This window comes from Sciurus vulgaris (assembly GCF_902686455.1).
Source record: "Sciurus vulgaris genome assembly, chromosome: 10".
In the NCBI taxonomy this organism is placed as follows: Eukaryota; Metazoa; Chordata; class Mammalia; order Rodentia; family Sciuridae; genus Sciurus; species Sciurus vulgaris.
In genome coordinates, this window is record NC_136470.1 from 90048474 (window position 1) to 90067849 (window position 19376).

At 44.7% G+C, this 19376-nt stretch overlaps 1 protein-coding gene across 3 annotated transcripts; it reads left to right on the forward strand.

The window, feature by feature from the left end:
• The first annotated feature begins 990 nt into the window (after positions 1-990).
• Positions 991-17912, forward strand: LOC306637715 (putative guanine nucleotide exchange factor MCF2L2). Of its 3 annotated transcripts, XM_079100476.1 has the most exons (5): positions 991-2466; positions 4262-4358; positions 14802-14881; positions 15232-15347; positions 15426-17912. In XM_079100476.1, the coding sequence occupies exons 2-5, from the start codon at positions 4280-4282 to the stop codon at positions 15559-15561; spliced, it is 411 nt and encodes a 136-aa protein (XP_078956602.1). In that variant the 5' UTR covers positions 991-2466; positions 4262-4279; the 3' UTR covers positions 15562-17912. The 3 variants fall into 3 exon arrangements, with proteins under 3 accessions (XP_078956602.1, XP_078956603.1, XP_078956601.1); XM_079100477.1 differs by lacking the exon at positions 991-2466 and having other exon boundaries at positions 4258-4358; XM_079100475.1 differs by lacking the exons at positions 991-2466; positions 4262-4358 and having other exon boundaries at positions 14007-14881.
• The last annotated feature ends 1464 nt before the right edge of the window (positions 17913-19376 follow it).

Genomic DNA, 19376 nt, shown 5'->3' on the forward strand with positions numbered 1-19376 from the left:
CCCATCCCCTAGGAACCACCTCATCCTGCTTACAGTCCCAGCCAGTTCAGACCCAACCATCACTTTGCCTTATGGACTGTGCTATCCCAAAACTTTCCCTATTTTGCATTGTCCTGCCCTCTTATCTATAGCCAAGGTAGGTTCAAGGTCAACAACTTGGACATTTCTTCTCCAAATTTTTGTTATAAATATATTTGTAGCTCTAGGTTCAATGGACACTGTTCCTGCTACTATCTTAAGTCCTGCTGCTGGAAGTTGCAAGAGCTTGTCTCTGGACCTTGACCTTGTCTGGCTACATCTGTAACAGCTCAATAAATCCTTTATTCCAGAGATCCCCTGATCTCAAGAGTTTTGGCTCAATAGGGTCAACCAGAACTTACTTTGTGGACCACAAGGGAGGTGAATCAGGCTCATATGTGAAGTACTGGCCCATGGTGGGTCAGGAGAGGTGAATTTCCCTCTGCTTCACTTTTTAGAGAGCTGAAAACCCTTAAAGAAAGAAGAAAGAAAGAAAGAAAGAAAAGAAGGAAGAAGGAAGGAAGGAAAGGAAGGAAGGAAGGAAGGAAGGAAGGAAGGAAGGGGAAGAAAGGAAGAAAGAAACAAAGAAAGAAACAAAGAAAGAGAAGAAAGCTTGCTGAGATTTGATTGGGATTGTGTAAAATCTACACATCACTTTGATGATCTATAAGTCTATTGACTTTTTCCACAATATTGAGCTAAATCTACAATTTAATCTTAACTGAATCTACCCAGACTGGTCCTGTCCTGTAGTAAACACCTTTGTTTGGAAAGCAAGACATTTATTCAATTAAAATTCAGACACACATTTCCCAAACCCTCCTCAAGGTCTGACACCATGTTCTCTAGGTTATGACAGGAAGGTAAAATCCAGAAAACAAGCAGAACCAGAACCCAGCATGTAGTTTCCATTTAAAATTTTTTAAAATTAAAAAAAAAAAAACTACTGAACTGAAAACCCACAGGTGTCCCAGTCCCTTTCTTTCACAGATATGCAAACCGAGAGTCAATTTCACTCAGTTTATCTACTACAGAGCCAGGTCTTCTGAGTCTGGAGAGCCAGGCAGGGTCTGATGAAATGTCACCATGAGTGACATTTTACAAGGACTCTAAGAACTCAGAAAGGGCCACAGTGGACTGTGTGAGTGAGCAGGAGCCAGGGTCTTGTTGACCCTGTGAGGAGATAAGGCTCTCAGGGGCAGAATGCAGACTCAGGGGAACCCAGGCAACGGGGGAGAGTGGTGCCCAAGTTCCAAGATCAGGGAAGTGAAGAACATCAGCACCTTGTGTGTGACAGCAGTTTACAAAACTCTGGCACATAAGCATCACCCTAAGTCACCTTTCATCCTTGGGAATTCTTGGGCCTAACCACTATGCTCAATGTGCAAGACACCTCAGGGACATGGGTGAGGACACTGGGAGCCAGTGAGGGATTGGAGACAGCCCAGCTGAAGAGAGCATCATATCCAGAGGGCGTTACAACGCTAGCTAGGGTTGGGACAGGGAAGAGGAGAATGTAACCAGTGCATGGGGCACTGCAGCTAGGAATGTCAAGGAGGAGGCGGGCCCTGTGGTTTGGGATGTCCTCATTCATGGCATGACCGCCTGTGATGGAGAGCACATGGGGCTGTGGGGAAAGCCCACGGGGGCAGGCAGCTTTGTGCAGGCAGCACATAGGTGGGATACAAGGCAAGGCCCTGGTCCTGGCAGAAACCAAGCCACAGTTCCATCCTAGCAACTGGGCAACATCCTCTGGTCACATGAATAATAAAAGGATGCCCCAGGGACCTTCAAAGAACATGGAGCTACCTCCCAGCAGGAATATGCAGTGGTGATTTGAATCCTGGTTTGAGAGGCCATGGACAGAGTGGGAAGAAATACCACTGAGATAGAAAGTAGGTCTCATATATCAGGCTGGTGAATTCAGATTTTAGGTTGTTGTAGGCAACCAGGGGACAGACAGGTGGGAAAGACACTGGAGTTGAAATCTTTCATTATTCTTATACCTAGGATGACATTCAAGTAAAGAATGTGATTCTTATTACTGTCCAGGGGCTTGTTAAATAATTAACAAATAGTGAAATAATTTGGGTTCAAGTAGAAAAAATAAGCACTTCATAGGCACATTGTTTAGTTCTTAATTCAGTATTAAGGGAGCTAATTATTGAAACATGGATGGACCCAGAGATCAGGTACAAAGAGAGCTCAGCAGGATGGGTCAGAGAACAGTGGAGGCTGCCAGGATCAGGCAAGCCAGGACCTGAAGGAACTTTTTCTGAATTATTAGGAAAATAAAATCTATACAATTGATATACTTTATAGTATTTTCTCTATGTATATGTGTATGTAAACTCAATATATAAAATCTATTCAAAATAGCTTAAATTTGAGAGTGCTGTTTTGCTTTGTTTCAGGCCAAGGAAATCTACATTTGGAAGCAACCACTGGGTGAGTAGGTTTTTGTTTTTTTTTAAGAAATATCAATGCTGTGGATAATTCATACTGATCTTACATGATTCTTCTTTAGATTTTTTCAACACTGAACTCGTTATGAATAATTTCCAATCTTTTTTAAAAAAAAAAAATCTGTTTCCTGACCCCAGTGTCAGATGAGGGTGGCTTTTCCAGTGCTGGCTCGCTGTGCAGTCAGCTGTGGTCATGCCTGCCACTTTGAAATCTCCCTTAATTGCCCCTGCATCGTTTGTTTATTTGTTTGTTTTTAATATTCCAATGAGAACCTCCATTTCTACTCCTATTTTCTCATGGCTGCCTGTCCTCCTCTCTGCTGAGCGGGCATCCCATGCCCTCTGAGGCCGTTCCTGCAGCCTCCCTCTGTCCGCTCAGAGCCCTGTGGTCATCCCTTTCTCAGGCCCTCTTGCCTGGAGGCGGCTGCACTTACACTCCCTTCAGGGTTCAGGCCTCAGTGGTGCCTCTTGCCCCATCTGTGTCTGCCACTTGTAACTTCTCTATAATTCCTCTCCCTGTCCACGGCAGGAAGGAGGAACCCACTATGTACTTTCTGGATAAACCTTAGACTGTGATCCAGTTCTGATGCAGGACCCCACTTAGATTTTCTAGGCTATTTGTCCTGATCCTAATGGAGCCACTCAAAGAGATGATGAGGTAGGAGTCAGTCAGTGAAGGCTCTAGAAACAACCGAGTTTCTCTCCCTACTCTCTGCACCCACGGTCTTATGGAGGACTCTCTATTTACAGTGTTTAGCAGATCATATTTTAATTTCATGATGTGTTTTTGAGTTTTCTCTCTATTAGACCATGAATTTCACTAGGGCATGGAGCTTGTCTTATTAGTTTTAACTTTCCTTGGCCCTCATTTACAAGGGCCTGGCACTTGTGTAGGTGCTCAGTAGATGTTTAGTGAATGAAAACTCATTGAAGCAGTGACACTTGCAAACTACTCTGCAAACAGCGTCGGGGGTGGGGGTGGTGCCAAGGTCTAGCTCAGGCACATCTTGTTCATCTTGGACCTCCATCATCTAGTAGGTGTGAGATCTAATCTAATCCAAAAGACTTGGTACAACAGTTGGCATTTCAGGCCAATAATCAGCAGAGGAGGGAACTGTAGTGAGCCAGTGAAAGAGTTTTTGAGAAGCCAGAAGGGGAATCTTCCTCCTCACCTCCACACCTTTATGGTTTGCAGTCATGGGCTGGGATTGTGGCTCAGTGGTAGAGTGCTTGCCCAGCATGCCTTGAAGCACTGGGTTCAATTCTCAGCACCACATATCAATCAATCAATCAATCGATGATAAAGGTCCATCGACAACTGAAAAAAAAATTTAAAAAAAAAAAAAGATTTGCAGTCATGCCAGGCACAGTGGTGTATGTCTGTAAGGCTTGGGGGGACTGAGGCAGGAGGATCAAGAGTTCAAAGCCAGTCTCAGGAACTTAGTGAGGCCATAAACAATTCAGTGAGACCCTGTCTCTAAATAAAATACAAAAATGGACTGGGATATGGCTCAGCAGTTAAGTCCCTGGTACCAAAAAAAAAAAAAAAATTGCAGCCAGTTAGATATTAACTGTATTATCCAGCAAGAGGTGTCCTTTGAACATACCCTTGTTGAATGTCACCACAGAATTGGGGCAGGTCTTAGACCACAGGTAAAGGAGGAGAGAGAAGCTGGACCTGAGACTTAACGTGAGCCAGCACTGCTCCAGCTGGTAGAAGGAGGAGTGTGTGTGCCGTTCTCTGCAATGATTCAGTGTTCCTGTGTATTTCCCTAAAGCAAAGGCAATGGAGTGGAATGTGTTCCCTGCACTGCAACACAGATAGAGCTACAACCAGCAAGGAAGAGCCAGTCTCCAGCACCCATGGAATGAAAGGTAGGACCCAATGGAGAGTGGAGCACAGAAGCAGGGGTGACACCACTGCTACTCCTGGGAAGACATGCCTGAGTCCCAGCCCTCCCTTAGAAGTAAGAGGGAGGGGAAGGACAGCAGTTACACCGTCTACATGACATAAAATCAATTTCCTGCTATTTCATTTGTGGTGTTCGAATTCAGCCAGAAGTCTCACATTGAGAGGTAACTCCCTCTCCAGAAGAGCTGTTCTGTGAAGGAGTAATTGTTGTAGGTAAGACCAGCGCCAGAAGGTCTGTACCTTGGAAGCCAGATGCTGGGTGGTGGCGCTTTACTTCTTGCTCTCTCCAGGAATTTTGAATTTTGAATTTTCTTCCCAAAACTCTCTGTGGAAAGGTTCAGAGCTCTTGATTCAGGTACTTCTCTGCAAGATTTCAGCTCTAATCACTTTGTACATCAGCTTCCTACAGGCAGAATTGGGTGCAGAATTAAAAAGGAAAGCAGGTGTGTAGGCATTTTAATATTTCGTTTTTTAAGGACCTACCATAGATTACGGGTTCATAGGGTTTTGAATATGCTATTTTTATCATCTTTTCTTGTTCTTAACTATTTAAAGATAATTTTTTTAAACATCTACTTTATACTTTCTGCCACTGCCCATAAAGAAAGCCTTGGGAATTTAATATTTGAAGTTTGGGCTTTTGGATTGTGTCTCAGTCAGCTCAGGCTGCCAGAAACAAAATGCCACAGACCAAGTGGCTTAAAGAACAGAAACGTCCTTTTCACAATTCTGGAGGCTGAAAGTCTGACATCAAGTGCCAGAATGTCGATGCTAGTTGGAGGTCCCCTTCCTGGCTTAGAGGGCTGCCTCCTCACTGTTGTTCACATGACCTCCACCTTCCGTGGGCAGGAAAAAGAACAAGCAGTCCAATGTCTCTTCTAAGACACTAATTCCATTAGCCTAAGGCCCTGCCCTCCTGACCTCATTAACCCTCTCACTTCCAAAAGCCCTATGTCCAAATACCACCACAGGGGGCGTCAGAGCTCCAACATGTGAATGGGGTGGGGTGTGAACAGTCCACAGCAGACCATTTGTGATTAACTTGGAGGAACACGAAGTACATCTGCAGGCACATACTTAATTTTACAGAGGTCACTAGAAGACATTTTAATTCAAAATGCATTTATTGAGCACTTAGAAAGTATAAAAGTCATTGAACAAGCCTGGACCCAGAATTCCCTTTCCACTCTCATCCACCCCAGGGCAAGATTGAATAAGTTTCTTCTTTAGGCTTCTGGACTCTTGGATGTTAATGAGCATGAATAGCAATTAAACAGGAAGAAGGTCACCTCATGGAGAAATCAGATGTTCAGACTTGGTCAACAAATATTAATAGTAATGCCATTTAATAAGACAGTGATTGTCAACTAGGGCGTGTTGGTGTTATAAAATTTTATATTTGGAAAATGAAAAGTGACCTATTTTCTTCTTAGTACAAACCAGGAAAAATAAGGGTTGAGAAAAATCTTGGTTCCAGAATGGTCCATAAATCTTTCATCAGGACTGTTCCTCCATGGAAGGTAGCAAGAAATTTGAGGAGGCTGGAGGTTTTGTTTTATTTTCCTGTGGAGATTTCAGGTTGGCTTGTGAAAAACTTTTTTGAAGGAAGATAAAACTGAATTTATATGTCCTAAGTAGCTGGTCTATCTCCTAGCACTGTCTCATATTACTGTGGTGGTTAGATGGAGTCAGGTTCCAGTTTCCTCTTACTTTGAAAAACTCAAAGAGAGGTAAGGTGCCTGGGTTGGGCTTCTCTTCAGCGGGGCCCACCAGACCAACAAAATGTGTTGGGACTCAGTTCTCACCCTATTAGGTTGTTGATTTAATAGGTGACTCTTCAGATTACTGGGACTTTAAAAACCTGAACCTATGAAAGCTAGTCAGTTCATAATATATGTCATGCTCTTGAGGTGTTTTCATGGGCCAAGAATCCCATAAAGAGATCTTTATGAGCTGATAGTTTGAGGACAGAAGTGTCACAATGGCAAAGATGTCCAATATGATCACCAGGAGATATGAACCAATTGATATAGATTTATAATCCTCCTTCACCCAGATCATAAGGAGAGGATTATCCAGGTGCCTTCTTTCCTTTGCTCTGTCTCTCTCCTGAACTTAGATCATCATGCCCAAAAGGCACAGCATGAGCAGAAGAAAGAAGGGATGTCATTTAGTGTGGGCTTGGTTATAACTGTGTCCATACATGTTTGTGTATGTCTGTATATCTGTCCGTGTATGAGGCATATGCAACCTTCAATATTGGGAAGGCTGCCTGGTTTGGGGGACAAAGAGGTGGCAGTAGAATGACCATTGTGTTGATGTGAGCTGAGATGACCTTTCACTAATTAGGCTCATGAAAACCAGTCAGCTCTTGAGAAAATGGCTGACACCTTAAAATCAATAAATACACAAAGAATTCAGCTGGGTTGTGAAAAGTAGCTTAAACACAAAAACACTACATGCAGGTGAGGCTGTGGAGCAACAGAGACCCTCATTCATTGCTGGTGGGGATGCAAAAGGCTTAGTCACTTTGGAAGGCAGTTTAGTAGTTTCTCACAAAATCGAATATATTCTTACCATACAATTCAGCATGTGTGCTTGGTATTTTCCAGAGGAGTTGAAAATTTATGTCTATACAAAAACCTGCACACAGAATTTCTAGACACTTTTATTCACATTTGCCAAATCTGGAAGCAACCAAGATGTCCTTCAGTGGGTAAACTGATAAACTGGCACATCCAGCTAATGGAATATTATTCAGCACTAAAGAAGTGAGCTATCAAACCAAAAGCACATAACAAAAAAAAAAAAAAAAAAAAACCCTAAATGCATATTATTCAGTGTAAAAGGTCAATCTGAGAAGGCTGCAATCTATATGATTCCAGCTTTATGACATTCTGGAAAATTCAAAATTTTATTATCAGGAGATAGTAAAGGGATCATTTGTTGTCAGGGGTAGTCGGGGAGAGAAGGATGAAAACACAGAGTAGGGATTTTTAGGTCATTTAAAATATTCTGTATGATACTGTAATGATGTGTACATATCATTGTACATTTGTCCAAACCCACAGAATGTGCAAAACCAAGAGCAAACCTCGAGGTAAACGAAGCACTTTGGATGAGTACAAGTGTCAGTGTAGGTCCATCAGCTTTCTCCCTTCTGGTGAAGGATGCCAATGGTGGGGAGGCCATGCATGTGCAGGGGTGGGGGCTTATGGGAAATCTCTGAACCTTCCTCCAAATATTTCTGTGAAATTTTTTCTGCTTAAAAAAAAGAAAAGAACAGAAAAAGTGGGAGTCTTCATAAAGGAATTTCTTCAAATAGGCCACATGCTACAGTTTTATAGTAGAGAGTTGTTGAAAACCCTGCCCAGTTTCTCTTTATCAGGCTGGTACATTCACCTTACTTCCCAGTTGGCTTCGAAGTTAGCTGATGATATCTCACAGTTGTGCTCTTCTGAGAATTGACCTCAGCTGACCAGAGCTGTCTAGCCAGGAATGCCTGTGAAGTTATATCCTCCCCCAAGTGTTGCTTGTGGTCCACCAATGGGTTCCTAGTTCAGGGTATAAAAGTCAACCCTTCTGTCCCAAGATGACACCCCTGTGGTCCCATCTTGCTCTAGTATTTCCTAGGGGATCAGGCTAATGTTGGACTTCAGCCAAACCCACATCTACACTTACTTCTTCCCTGCCCTGTCTTCTGCACTCGCTGTGTTAGGTTTCATCTGAAAGCCCTTTCTTAATAACACACTTGCACAATCTGCTTCTTGGGAACCTGACCTAAGACAGTACCAGGAGAAGTCCAAGAAACAATGGGGTTCTAGTGTTGAGTCACTGGCCGACCAGTTGGCAATGAGGACACCATCGGTGGTGTTACAGAGTATCAAGAGTCCTTGTCCCTGACCTGCTGTGGTTTAATTGCCTGGACCTTCACCTGTGGTGAGCTGGGATCAGATACAGGTGGGCAGTGATGTGCCACTGGTGCAAGGTCTTCAGAGAGAATGGTGGAATTGGGAGTCTCCTGCTAAGTACCACTGAGGTACTGAAGACAAAGTGACAGGCTCCCATTTGTCAACAATTGTAAGCCCAGTGTGAGAATCAGAGGGTATCTTTGCTGATGTTCAGCTCCTCACCTCCAGGCAGACTGAGATGAAGAGCAAGTGGCAGAATTTAAGAAAAGGATACATTTTCAGATGGGGCAAATTAGCTACTTGGTCATTTTGGGCTCATAGCCTGTAGCTATTATAGGGCCTAAAACTTGGAATGAGAATTTTGGATCCATACTCTTCACCCACTGGATTGGTGGCAGTGGCCTACTCCCCCTTATTGGGAGAAAGATCCTCTCCCAACCCCCCAGACTATGCAGAAGTTGCAAGATTAAGTATATAAGACAACATTTACTCTTCTCTACGTTCTCCCCATCTCCCTCCCAAACCCCTTCCAGAACAGTAACTAGGAGGGCATTACAACATGACCTGACCAGAGGGAGAGGCACATGTACTTATGGTCATGAGCTCAAAAGGCAAAGATCTTTAAATTGTGCTTTAGTTGCCCATCTAAGATCCACTGCAGAAAAGGTACCAACTGGACAACCTGGCCAGTAGATGTCAACGAGCTTCCTCCATGGCACCCTAGTGCCTAAATCATGGGCTCCTAAATAGAGAAAACCTTGGTAGCAGCACTGGAACTTGTGTATGGGCCCTGCGGTGGGCGCCCCTGTCATCAAGACTGCTCTGGGGTGGGAGGGCAATCTGCCTGCAATGCGGGTCCATATCTCCCATGGTGCAAGGCTCAGCAGGACTGATTGGGCTGATCTGGCTTGCTATGTGGGTGTCTCCTTTCTCCTTCACCACTCTACGTGTTCCCCCCACCTGCAAACTTGTACATTCACTTGACAAAGATGACCTGTCCTCATGGAGAAGGGCTGTTCTTTAGTCAAAGGTACAGGGGTAACTGTGCTCTCCTGCTAGAACCTCCAATTTGTGGGATAACAGAACAGAGTAGTCGAACTTCCAAGACTCCAGACTCAATTCAAGTGAGGGTCTGCATGTGAAAGCTTGCCTTTCTTTATTTAAAAAAAACAGACTGACCTAGCTGCCAGCCCTGTTGAATGTCCAACCTGCTGGAGAGATCTATGCTGAGCCCTCGTTATGGTACTATCCGGTAAGACAAGTAGATTTCCTCAGCTCCCACCAGGCTCAGGAGTACAGTGTGTAATATTTCTTTCATCTAAGGGACCTCAATGTGAACATATGACCACTGGACTACTGGTCCCACCACCCCATTCAGAAGTTACTGGCTTGATAGAGGAGTGGAACAGCCTCTTAAAGTCAAGGCAGAGCAGGATTTTGGAGAGGGCACTGGGGGGAGGGAGTGTCATCTTTCAGGATGCAGCATATGCCTTAAACCAATGGCTACATTATGGTTCTGGGCCCCAGTAGGCAGACTATATAATTCCAAGAGCAAAGATGTCAGACCTTGCTCATTATCACTGCCTAGTGACCCACACAGGGGATTTGTTCCCTCTCATCCCTGCAACTTTAGCCTCAATTAGTCTAGAGGTCTTGGATCCTAAGGGGGACAGTTCCACTAGGGAACACAGTAAAACTCCTACTTAGCTTAAAGCTATGTCTGCCACCTGTTGCTGAGGTTTGGTCATTAGTTGGGATTTTGCATTCAATCCATCACCTCCCTCCTACTCATGCTAGACACCCTGACTCCTGCTGCCCATCGGGCACTTCTCCCGATGGCATGCAGAGTGGGTGTCCTAGATTCGTCCCAGGCTATGGTTCTCTGGCTTGCCTGTGCACAGTTACAGTAGGCATGGGAGCACTGAGAGATGTCCAGTGATCACCGCTCTGCCTCTCCCAGGCATCAGCCTTACCTCCTGATCAGGATCAATCCTCCCTCCAGTGTGCAGCTGCTTTCTTTGCCTGCCAGCCTACTGGTATGAAGACAAAGTGGGAGGGCCTCTTATGCCAGTAGGGGTAGAGTCTGGATGGAGAAAGGGAGGAAGGTGGGAATTCTCCCAAGAACTGATGCAATTCAGTAATGGGATAGTCACAGAACAGGTGGGTATGCCATTCTGATGCTATTGGTTAAACAGTCTCTCTCTGGCAGCTGACTGTACATATTAAGGCATTAAATTAATATTTTATTAGTTTGAATTGGGCTGAAAATTTCAAATTCTGAGTTCACTGTTGCCCTGGATTTGCAAAGCTGTGGGCATATGAAAAATCACAAACAGAATAAGCATTTTGCCTCATAGGCAACAGAGGAAGAGCCTCTGACCAGACCCCAGAGAGCTATAAGCCCCTCTTGCAGGCCTGACTGTAGGCCCCCTACCGGGTCCCCAGGGTTTTGGAGGGTGGCAAATGGACTATCCGGTGTTGTACATAAGGGTTGTTTCTTTGCTAATTTTTGTGGCATTTCCTTTTTTGGCCTAAGTAACTTATTTGCTTTCCTCATTATTATTATTATGATTCAAAATTATTTCAAGACCTCTTGTATTTTGATGAAGAAAATTAGTTCTAGCAAACAGTTCTTTTCAGTGAAATTATGGATTATTTTGAATATGTAACCAACTAGTTTGAAGTTTCCTTTTTCAGTTATAAAAAGGAATACACATTCAGGCTGTCAAAAACAAGAAATACGGAAAAGTACCAATAAAAATTCAAACTGGATATAACCAGATAAAAATCTTTCAGACTTTGTGTCCATAGAAATGCATGACTTTTAAAAAATGAAAACCATACCAATGTTTGCACAACTTTATATTTTAGTTTTATTGAAAAATTTCCATTGAATCTGATGAAATAGGCAAAGCTTAGACTAGATCCAACCAGACTTGTCCTTTACCCCTACCCCCCTGTTCCAACCCTGAATATCCAGGGCCACTGGTTGCTGAGCAGGGAGGTGATTTTCCTCGTTGGGAAGTTTCTTTGATCTCAGCTTAAAACAGCTCTGGAAGTGTAAGACTGCCAACTCAGACTGCCCTACAAACTGAAAAGAACTTTGACAACAGAAAATACACTTGGGGAAAAAATGTGCCCTGAGACTACAAGGAAAGCAATTAATCGAATGCTTTCGATTTGCTTCCTCTTAGCCAAAGATAGATAAGCAAATAAAATAGATGCTTCAGCTATAGACAAACCTCGATTGATCGATTGACCTGAGTTTACACTCTGGGCTGCCAAACAAAAGATCCTAATCCAGCCTAGAACCCTGGGAACATTCTGGTGTTCTCTCCTCTATGAGCTCTGGAGAGTGACTAGTATGATCAGGCAGAAGGTGACTCATGAGTTAAATCCTAGAAGGCAGAAACCTCAGTTAGCAGCACAACATAAGATTAAAGTCTCAAATCCCGAGGTCTTACAGACTCAGGCTGAAGACCAGCTCCATCTCTTTGGATGAGTTGCTTAGCCTCTTTGGGTTTAAGTTCTTTTTATTGTTTATTTTACAAAATGGAGATACACAGTCTTCTTGTAAGTCATTAAATGAGATGAAGTTCTTGGGCTGTGCCCAGATCTCTGTTATGATCGTTAGCAGCTACCTACTGTACATCCAGGGAAGGGAAGGGAAGGAAGGTCGGGGGCTCAGGCACTGCTTTGGGGTAGCTCCCTACCCACCAGTCTCCCAAGTGAAAATAATGTGCTTTTCATTTGTGTGATAAGATGGTGCTTTAAAAGTTGTGCCTAATTGTAAGGAATAGAGAAAAATCTAATTTGGAAGAGAATAAAATAAAGTTTACCTATTTAATATCTTCAGGGTACTAGTTGCCTGGGAATGAGCAGGATCAGTATTGGTCCCTTAGTGCCATCCAGTGGACAAGCAAAGGAAGGGCCATGATTTTGCCTTTGAAGTCTATAATTTACCAAAATGTATTTTCTGATGAGGATAATTTAATCTCACTAATAGCTTCTCTTGTTCATAAATTTCATTCAATTTTTTAGGCAAATTAAATACTGAAAATTCTAAACATTAAATACTAAAACCAGATTCCCTAAACCATGCAGGGCTTATGTGATATGAACTATAAAGCTCACCCACGAAGGGAAAAGAGACTATCCCCAGTCCTTATCAGCATGAATTTTCACGGCCCACCTTTCCGGCTCTTCTTGTCCTTCCCACCCACATTCTTTAAACGTGTTCTGCTACACAAACTGGAACTGCCTCAGAGACTTAGGGAACACCAGCCCAACACACTGCTCTGCCTCAGCTGGGACTCTATGCATTCCAAGAAGGAACCTATCACTTAAATTTTTGCTGTAACCAAAGTGAATATTTGTCAAGAGCAGTGTGTTTGGTTTGGTTCTTCTGAGTGTGTGTGTGTGTTGTGTGTGTGTGTGTGTGTGTGTGTGTGTGTGTGTGTGTGTGCGCGCGCGCGCTGTTTCTTTTTAAAGCTATTTATTACCCTATAATCTGTTTCCTTTCTTCTGGGTGTTTCCGAGGATGAGACAATGGCAAACAAATTTCCCCCAAATTTAAGTAACAATCGAATTCTTGGAATGCCCAGAGCTGCTCCAGAAAAGCTTTCTTTGGTATTACTGTAATTACTACCAACACTAATTATAACAAGTGTTACTTTTTGAATTCATATTATGTAGCATGCATTTTACATCATTAACATGGGCTAGTATTCATACCCAAACTGCTAAGTAGACATTATTAGACCTGTTTTAAAGACAAAGAAACAGATAAACCCGAGAGGCTAATTTCCCCAAGGTCACAGTTAGTGGCAAAATCAGACTTGTATTCAGGTCTGGCTGGTTCCAAAGTCCCTTCTTCTACCTCTGGGCAGTGGGCCTTTCATGTGTTCAGCCACAGACATGCCCATGACTGGCCAGACCCTGAATCTGAGATTCTGGATCCTCAGTGCTGCCAGCTCCTTAGTACTCAAAACTGCTAAGCCCATGACCCAAGTCCAGAAGGGGATCAAATATGCAGGTGACTTAAGCTAGAGCAAAAAGCAGCTCAGGGAGCTGGGACTAGAAGGCTCAGGGTGAGGTATGAGCATGATCTAGGAGCCAGGACCCATGGCTCATGACCCCAATTTGTGCCTTGAGAAGTCCCCACAGGTCAGTTACCATGGCTGGCTGGATGCCTGTGAGCTGCACCTTCCTCCCAGTAAATCAGGGCTTTGCCCACAGGACCTGCTCCAAGGTTTGCAGGTTCTAAGAATTCCAGGTTTCTTCCAGGAGCCATAAGGACAGACAGTGAATAGGGCATTGTCTCTGGACCGAGAGCCCAGGGCCAGAGGAGAGGACACCCACGCAGCTGCAGTTGGGACTCGCCCTGGAAGGGCTCTGGTGACCCCCCTCACACACTCCCACAGCGCCTCTCCTGCTTTGCCTCTGGAGTGGAACCGAGCATGCGGGTAGGGTGGGACGGATAGATGAGGCCACCACACCAAGGGTAAATATTGTCTGGGAAGCTATTGTTTTAATTTTGTGAATGATTTTTTAAGTGTTCACTGCATGGCCCTGCAGGAGAGCTGGGACAGGTGATCACTTCACCACAAGGTGCCAGCGGCCTGCAGAGTGGCTGGAACTCATCAGTTCTCACAGTTCCTGTGCTGCCTCCCAGCCCTGCCCGCTTGGGCTGTGAGGGTTCCAGGCTGAGCCAAGGCTTCAGAGCCAGGCCAGGGCCACCACCCAAGCTTCCCAGCAGGGGGCTCTGTGGTCCCTGGCAGTCCCTGCATCATCTGGGGCACTGCGGCCACTGGACCCTGGAGGCTTACCCCTTCTGGTTCCCACAGGGTGATGGAGGACACAGCTCTCTCCATCCCTCCAAGCCTCCCTTGCACATCTTTCAGGCAGACAGTCACTCCCCTGTCCTCACTGTTTTCTCCTGGCCCATCCCTAACCCAGTCCCTGCCTCACTTCCTGTTTGTCTGTTGGTTGTCTACAGTTATGTAACAAATTCCCTGAGCTTTAGTAGCTTAAAACAAACACTTACTATCTCAGTTTCCCAGCTATAACTCAGCTAGGAGGTTTAAACCCCAGGTCTCTCATGGGAGCCATGGAAGCTGTAGGCCCAGGGCTGCAGTTCCTGATGCTCCAGGTAATTATTTCATCCCAAGGTGCCATTTACCCTGCAGTGTGTCTGGAACTTGTCTTTTGGTTCTTGGGTTGCCTCCAAGTGCTTCCAAACTGAGGCTTCAGGAAACCCCCCTGAGACTTTTCTTTAGGGCAGTCATCCAACCCTGGAGTTCCCCTATGCCAGAAGCATAGTGAGGATGGGGAAATGATCGTTTTGCTGAAAGATGGTACAATGCTTCATGATAGAAGTTAGAGATGGAGTGGAAGGGTCCCGGACACAGGCACTGCCTGCTACATCCTGCCATTGGCAGAGGGACCATCCTCCTTCCTCAAAGGGGTTCAAATCCTTCCCTTTCCCTCCTCAAGGCTGCTCCAGCAGGGAGTTTATCTCCACGGAAACCTGTGAAGGTGGCGGAGATATGGACAAGGAGAGCAGTGTGCTGAGTGTAATATTTCCTTCTGGTCTCTTTTTTCATCTCCCTCATTTCTATTCATGGGCTGCTCCTGCCCCCTCTCCCTCTATTCCCTCTCTCCTCCATTTCACGATTGTCCCATTGGGACCTGGTCTAACCAGGAAGCCGAGGTTACTGGACCTTCAAGTGGCTCTGGACCCTCCCAGCCCTGCATGTCCCCACATCGCTGTCCCCGACAGGGCGCTGGTTTAGGGTCATGAGGGGCTGCAGCTGGGAACCCAGGTGGGAGAGCTGGGGTGGGAGATCGCTCAGTGGGTCTTGCCGGGCGTTAACACTCGCCAGACTGCTGACTCTGAGGGTGTGTTCCTGTTCCCACCTTCCAGCTCTCGGGACTTTTCCAGTCTGAGGACAGTTATGAAACCTGTTCCCCCAGAACGGTTTTTCTGGAGAAAGGAGAAAGCACCGAAGGAGAAAAAGAAGAACGTGATGAGAAGAAAGCGTGAGTGTGAAAGTGGAAAGAAAGTAGGCCGATCTGATCTGTTGCCAGGGCTTCTCTGACTTCCTTCTTGCATTTCAGGGCACCCAGCAGCACCCAGGAGCGCGCAGGGGTGTCCCCTGGCTTGCCCGCTCCGGCTGGGAAGACGGCAGGTGTGCAGGCACAGGCAGTGCGGGCGAGCGCAGCATGCCAGCGGGCCTCCTCCGCGGAGAACTGACCCTCGTCGCCGGCGCCCTTCGCTTCTCCGCCGCCCGCCGGTGCGGTCTGTTTCCCGGGAGGGGCTGCAGTGGTGCGGACGAACGCCGCGCCGCTCCTTCAGCAGAAAGCGGCCAGCGGGCCTCGGCGCCACGGGTCTGCAGCCCGGGGAGGGGAGCCCAGGGCGGAGCGCCCCGGGGGTCCCAGCTCAGCGGCCCGGGAACCGTGGAGCAGCTGCACGCGCCAGCACCGGCGTGGGGAGCTCACGCCGCCAGGACTCACCAAGGGCTTCTCAATTTTGGCGATTTTGACATTCGGGGCTGAACAAGTGTTTGTTGTAGGGGCTGTTCTGTGCGCTCTGGGATGCTCAGTAGCATCCAGGGCCTCTATAAACTAGATGCCAGCAACACGCCCCCACACCCTCCCATCCCCAAATTGGGGACAATCAAAGATAACTTCATTCTTGCAAGATTTCTCCGGGATGGGAGTGGAAATAGAGTCTTGGAGCCTGAGCGGAGCGCCCGCCTGGGACCAGCGCCTGGAAGCTGCTGCACCTCCCCATCCCCTTGAGAACATCCGTGTTTGAGTTCATTCCAAGGTTGTTGAGTTTCAAGGAGGGTTGGTTCCAAGTTTACTTCTGAGGTATTTATGACAGACGTATTAGTTTTTTAATTCATATTATTTATTTTCAGTTTTTTTGAGTCTCATTGGTTGTTTCATTTATTTATAGCTTAGTTATTTAATTTTATACTTTGTTACCTGTGAACATTCATTTTACTTTCAAGATTTTGTTTTTTAGTTATTCATTTTCAGTTATTATTTTTATTTATAGTTATTTTGTTTTGAGTGTAGCTTTTAAATTGATTAGCTTATAATTATTTAATTGCCTGTATTGCCAGTAATTAGTATCTGAGTTATTTTCTATTGCTAGTTACTGGAATATTGAATTTTTAATTTTCACAGTCAATTGGCCATTTGAAACTCATTGAGAGCTTTTGAATTAATTGTAGTCATTAATTTTCAGAGTGAAATGTTCTTCATTACTTTAGGACTTTTTCTGAGTTATTTAGTTTTACAGTTGCTTATATTCACAGGGTTTCTTTCTTATATTTTCTTATATTCACAGGGTTTCTTTTTTAGATTGTGAATTTTCATTTTTACTTTCACTTATTTTTATTATTGTGTGATTTTTGTTTTTAAAACTTTATTTTCAGAATTATTTAAATTTTAAACGTATTTTTAATTTTTCTTTAGAGTTTTTAAGATATTTAGTTTTTAAATTGTTTTCAGAGTAACTTATTCTCAGTCATTTCTTTTCAGTTATGTCTTCACCATTTAAATTTTTGTCTTATTTTATTTCATTCAGATTTATTTTCTAAATTATTTATATTTAGAATTATTTAATGTATCAGTTCAATTACAAGAGACACTATATTAGTTATTTTAACAGATAGAATATAATATAAAGAATTGTTAACCAGCTATTGGAGATTTAAAATATAAGATGAAATGATACTGAGATATCACGGAAACTTTAACTGCAAGAGCTAAGAGGACAAATGTCAGAGGTTGGAATTATCAAAATCCAGAAGTGTAGAGGTAGCCCCATGGCTGGGGTTAGTCCCCTGAGGAGCAGTTGCTACTCAAGATCCAGATGGCTCAGGGACTTGGGAGCTATTTGCAGATCTCTGAGAAGCAGGTACTGGTGTCTCTAAAGGGGCATGATGGGCTGGTTATGGGATTTTTTAGGAAAATGTCCAACTGGACCCACTGTGCTGCTGGAGCACGCTTTGGCACTCCAGGTGAAGATGCTTCTGGGGGAAGGCTGGCAGGACCCAGAAGGGGCATGTCTCTTTCCCCTCCTCCAGCCTCCAAAGCAAAGAATAGAAGGATGAGCTGGGAGCTGGGAAGTTCAGTGTGTAACCAGCACTCTTACCTTTGCAGTTACTTAGTTTTAGAGTTAGTTTTAAATTTAGTTTGTTTTGGAATCACTAGGGATGCTTTGGCTTTAAGTTTTCCCTAGACATGGGATCTAGCTGAGTCTCCAGCCCCCCTGATTGTTTCTGGAATGGAGTGAGCCATCTGAGAGCAGCCTCTCCTGTGAGTCTCAAGAAAACCACTTTAGAAATCAAGAAAACAAAAATCATGTGTCTCACTTTATTCATAAGGAAGCCCTTTAGGTGGCCAAAAAGGGAAAGACTAAGGGACCCGCTGTTAGGGAGAGGCTCATCCCTCTTTGAAACTTTTCAGAAAGTGAAACTACTTTGTGGGTCCACCTTCTTCTACCCCCTTTCCTAACAACAAAGTATCTTCTTGATAATGTGTGTTTCAATTTTGTAGACTGTTGCACAATAAAAGTTCTTCCCAAATCCATAATCTTAGTTTCTTTCTTTCAGCATCTTTTTTTTTTTTTTTTTTTTTTTTTTTGCGCTACTGGGGAATCAAACTCAGGGCCTTGTGCTTGTGAGGCAAGCACTCTACCAACTGAGCTATCTCCCAGCCCTCAGCATCATTTTTCAAAACCACATTGTTTCATTTTGACCACAAAAATAATGTACATATTTATTCAATTCATTCAACACCTGCTTCCAGAGTACTTCTGTCCTAGGGAAGGTTCTTGAACCAGGTGAGCCCAGGGAGGTGTGAAGATGAGTGAGAAGTCTTCAGTCCAGTGGGGGAGTCAAATGTAGACACAATCACATCACAGTGTGACAGATATTCTGGGTGTACCAACACTGTCACTTACTCTTCCAGATGTGGTTAGGGAAGGGGTGACATCTGAGCTGGGTCTGAAGGAGCTAGAACTTTCTCCAGGTAGAGAAGGGGGAGGAGATCTTAGGCTGAGAGATAGCACATGCTCAGGCACAGAGGCATTAAGGAGCCCTGCAAAACAGGGATGACAGGTGCCATTGAGCCACAGGAGTCAGAAAGGCTCTAACATTAAGCGCCCAGGCACTCCGCAGATCCTGCCTCCTGCTGTCCTCACTGCTCACCTACAGAGGGCGGTAAGCAACTTCAGGAGTCCAGTGCTCTTCTTCCTCTTACTGTCCCCATCACAGTTACATTTCTGGGAATCTTCCCTCCTTCCTGGCTTTAGCCTTCTCCCACCCCATTTTCATTTGTCCATTGGTGGTGAGTCCCTTCCTCCTTCATCTCTCCACCCCGGTTTCTTTCACATCTGTAGGTAAAGAGGAAGGTTGAGATCAGCCAGCTGTGAGGTGGTGATGATCTCAGTTGCAGAGGAGGTAGGGAATGGGGGCAAAGGAGACCAGCTGTGGGAATCTGTCAGGATGGGGCAGGCTCTGGGCATGACCACTCATGACCTCCTTTAGTTGCTTTGGGCAATGGCAACCATAGGGTAGAAAGGCTGCAGGGATGTGGTTCCCAAAGTGGGAACCTGTTGCAATCCAACCTAGCTTGTGGATCTTGCAAATTCAAGAGTATTGAGGGCTGATGTTGTAGGTTAGTGGTAGAGCGCTTACCTAGCATGTGTGAGGCACTGGTTTAGATTCTCAGCACCACATATAAATAAATAAATAAATAAATAAATAAATAGGCCCATTAACTACTAAAAAGTATATTTTACAAAAAGAGTATTGAAAGCACACAGAGCCTTTTGCTGCGTGAACAACAGTAGACATGACTACCAAGTCAGAAGGAAGTGTATTCTCACACAGTGAATGATGGTGTATTTTCATACTTCTTATAAAACATATCTATACATTCAGTCTCAAATGTGTCTGGATGTGTACCTCAGCAGACTTCTCTGCTTATCTTGTCAATCACAATATACCCGATTCTCTATGACAATATGCCAGAACTTCAGATGGTTTTGTA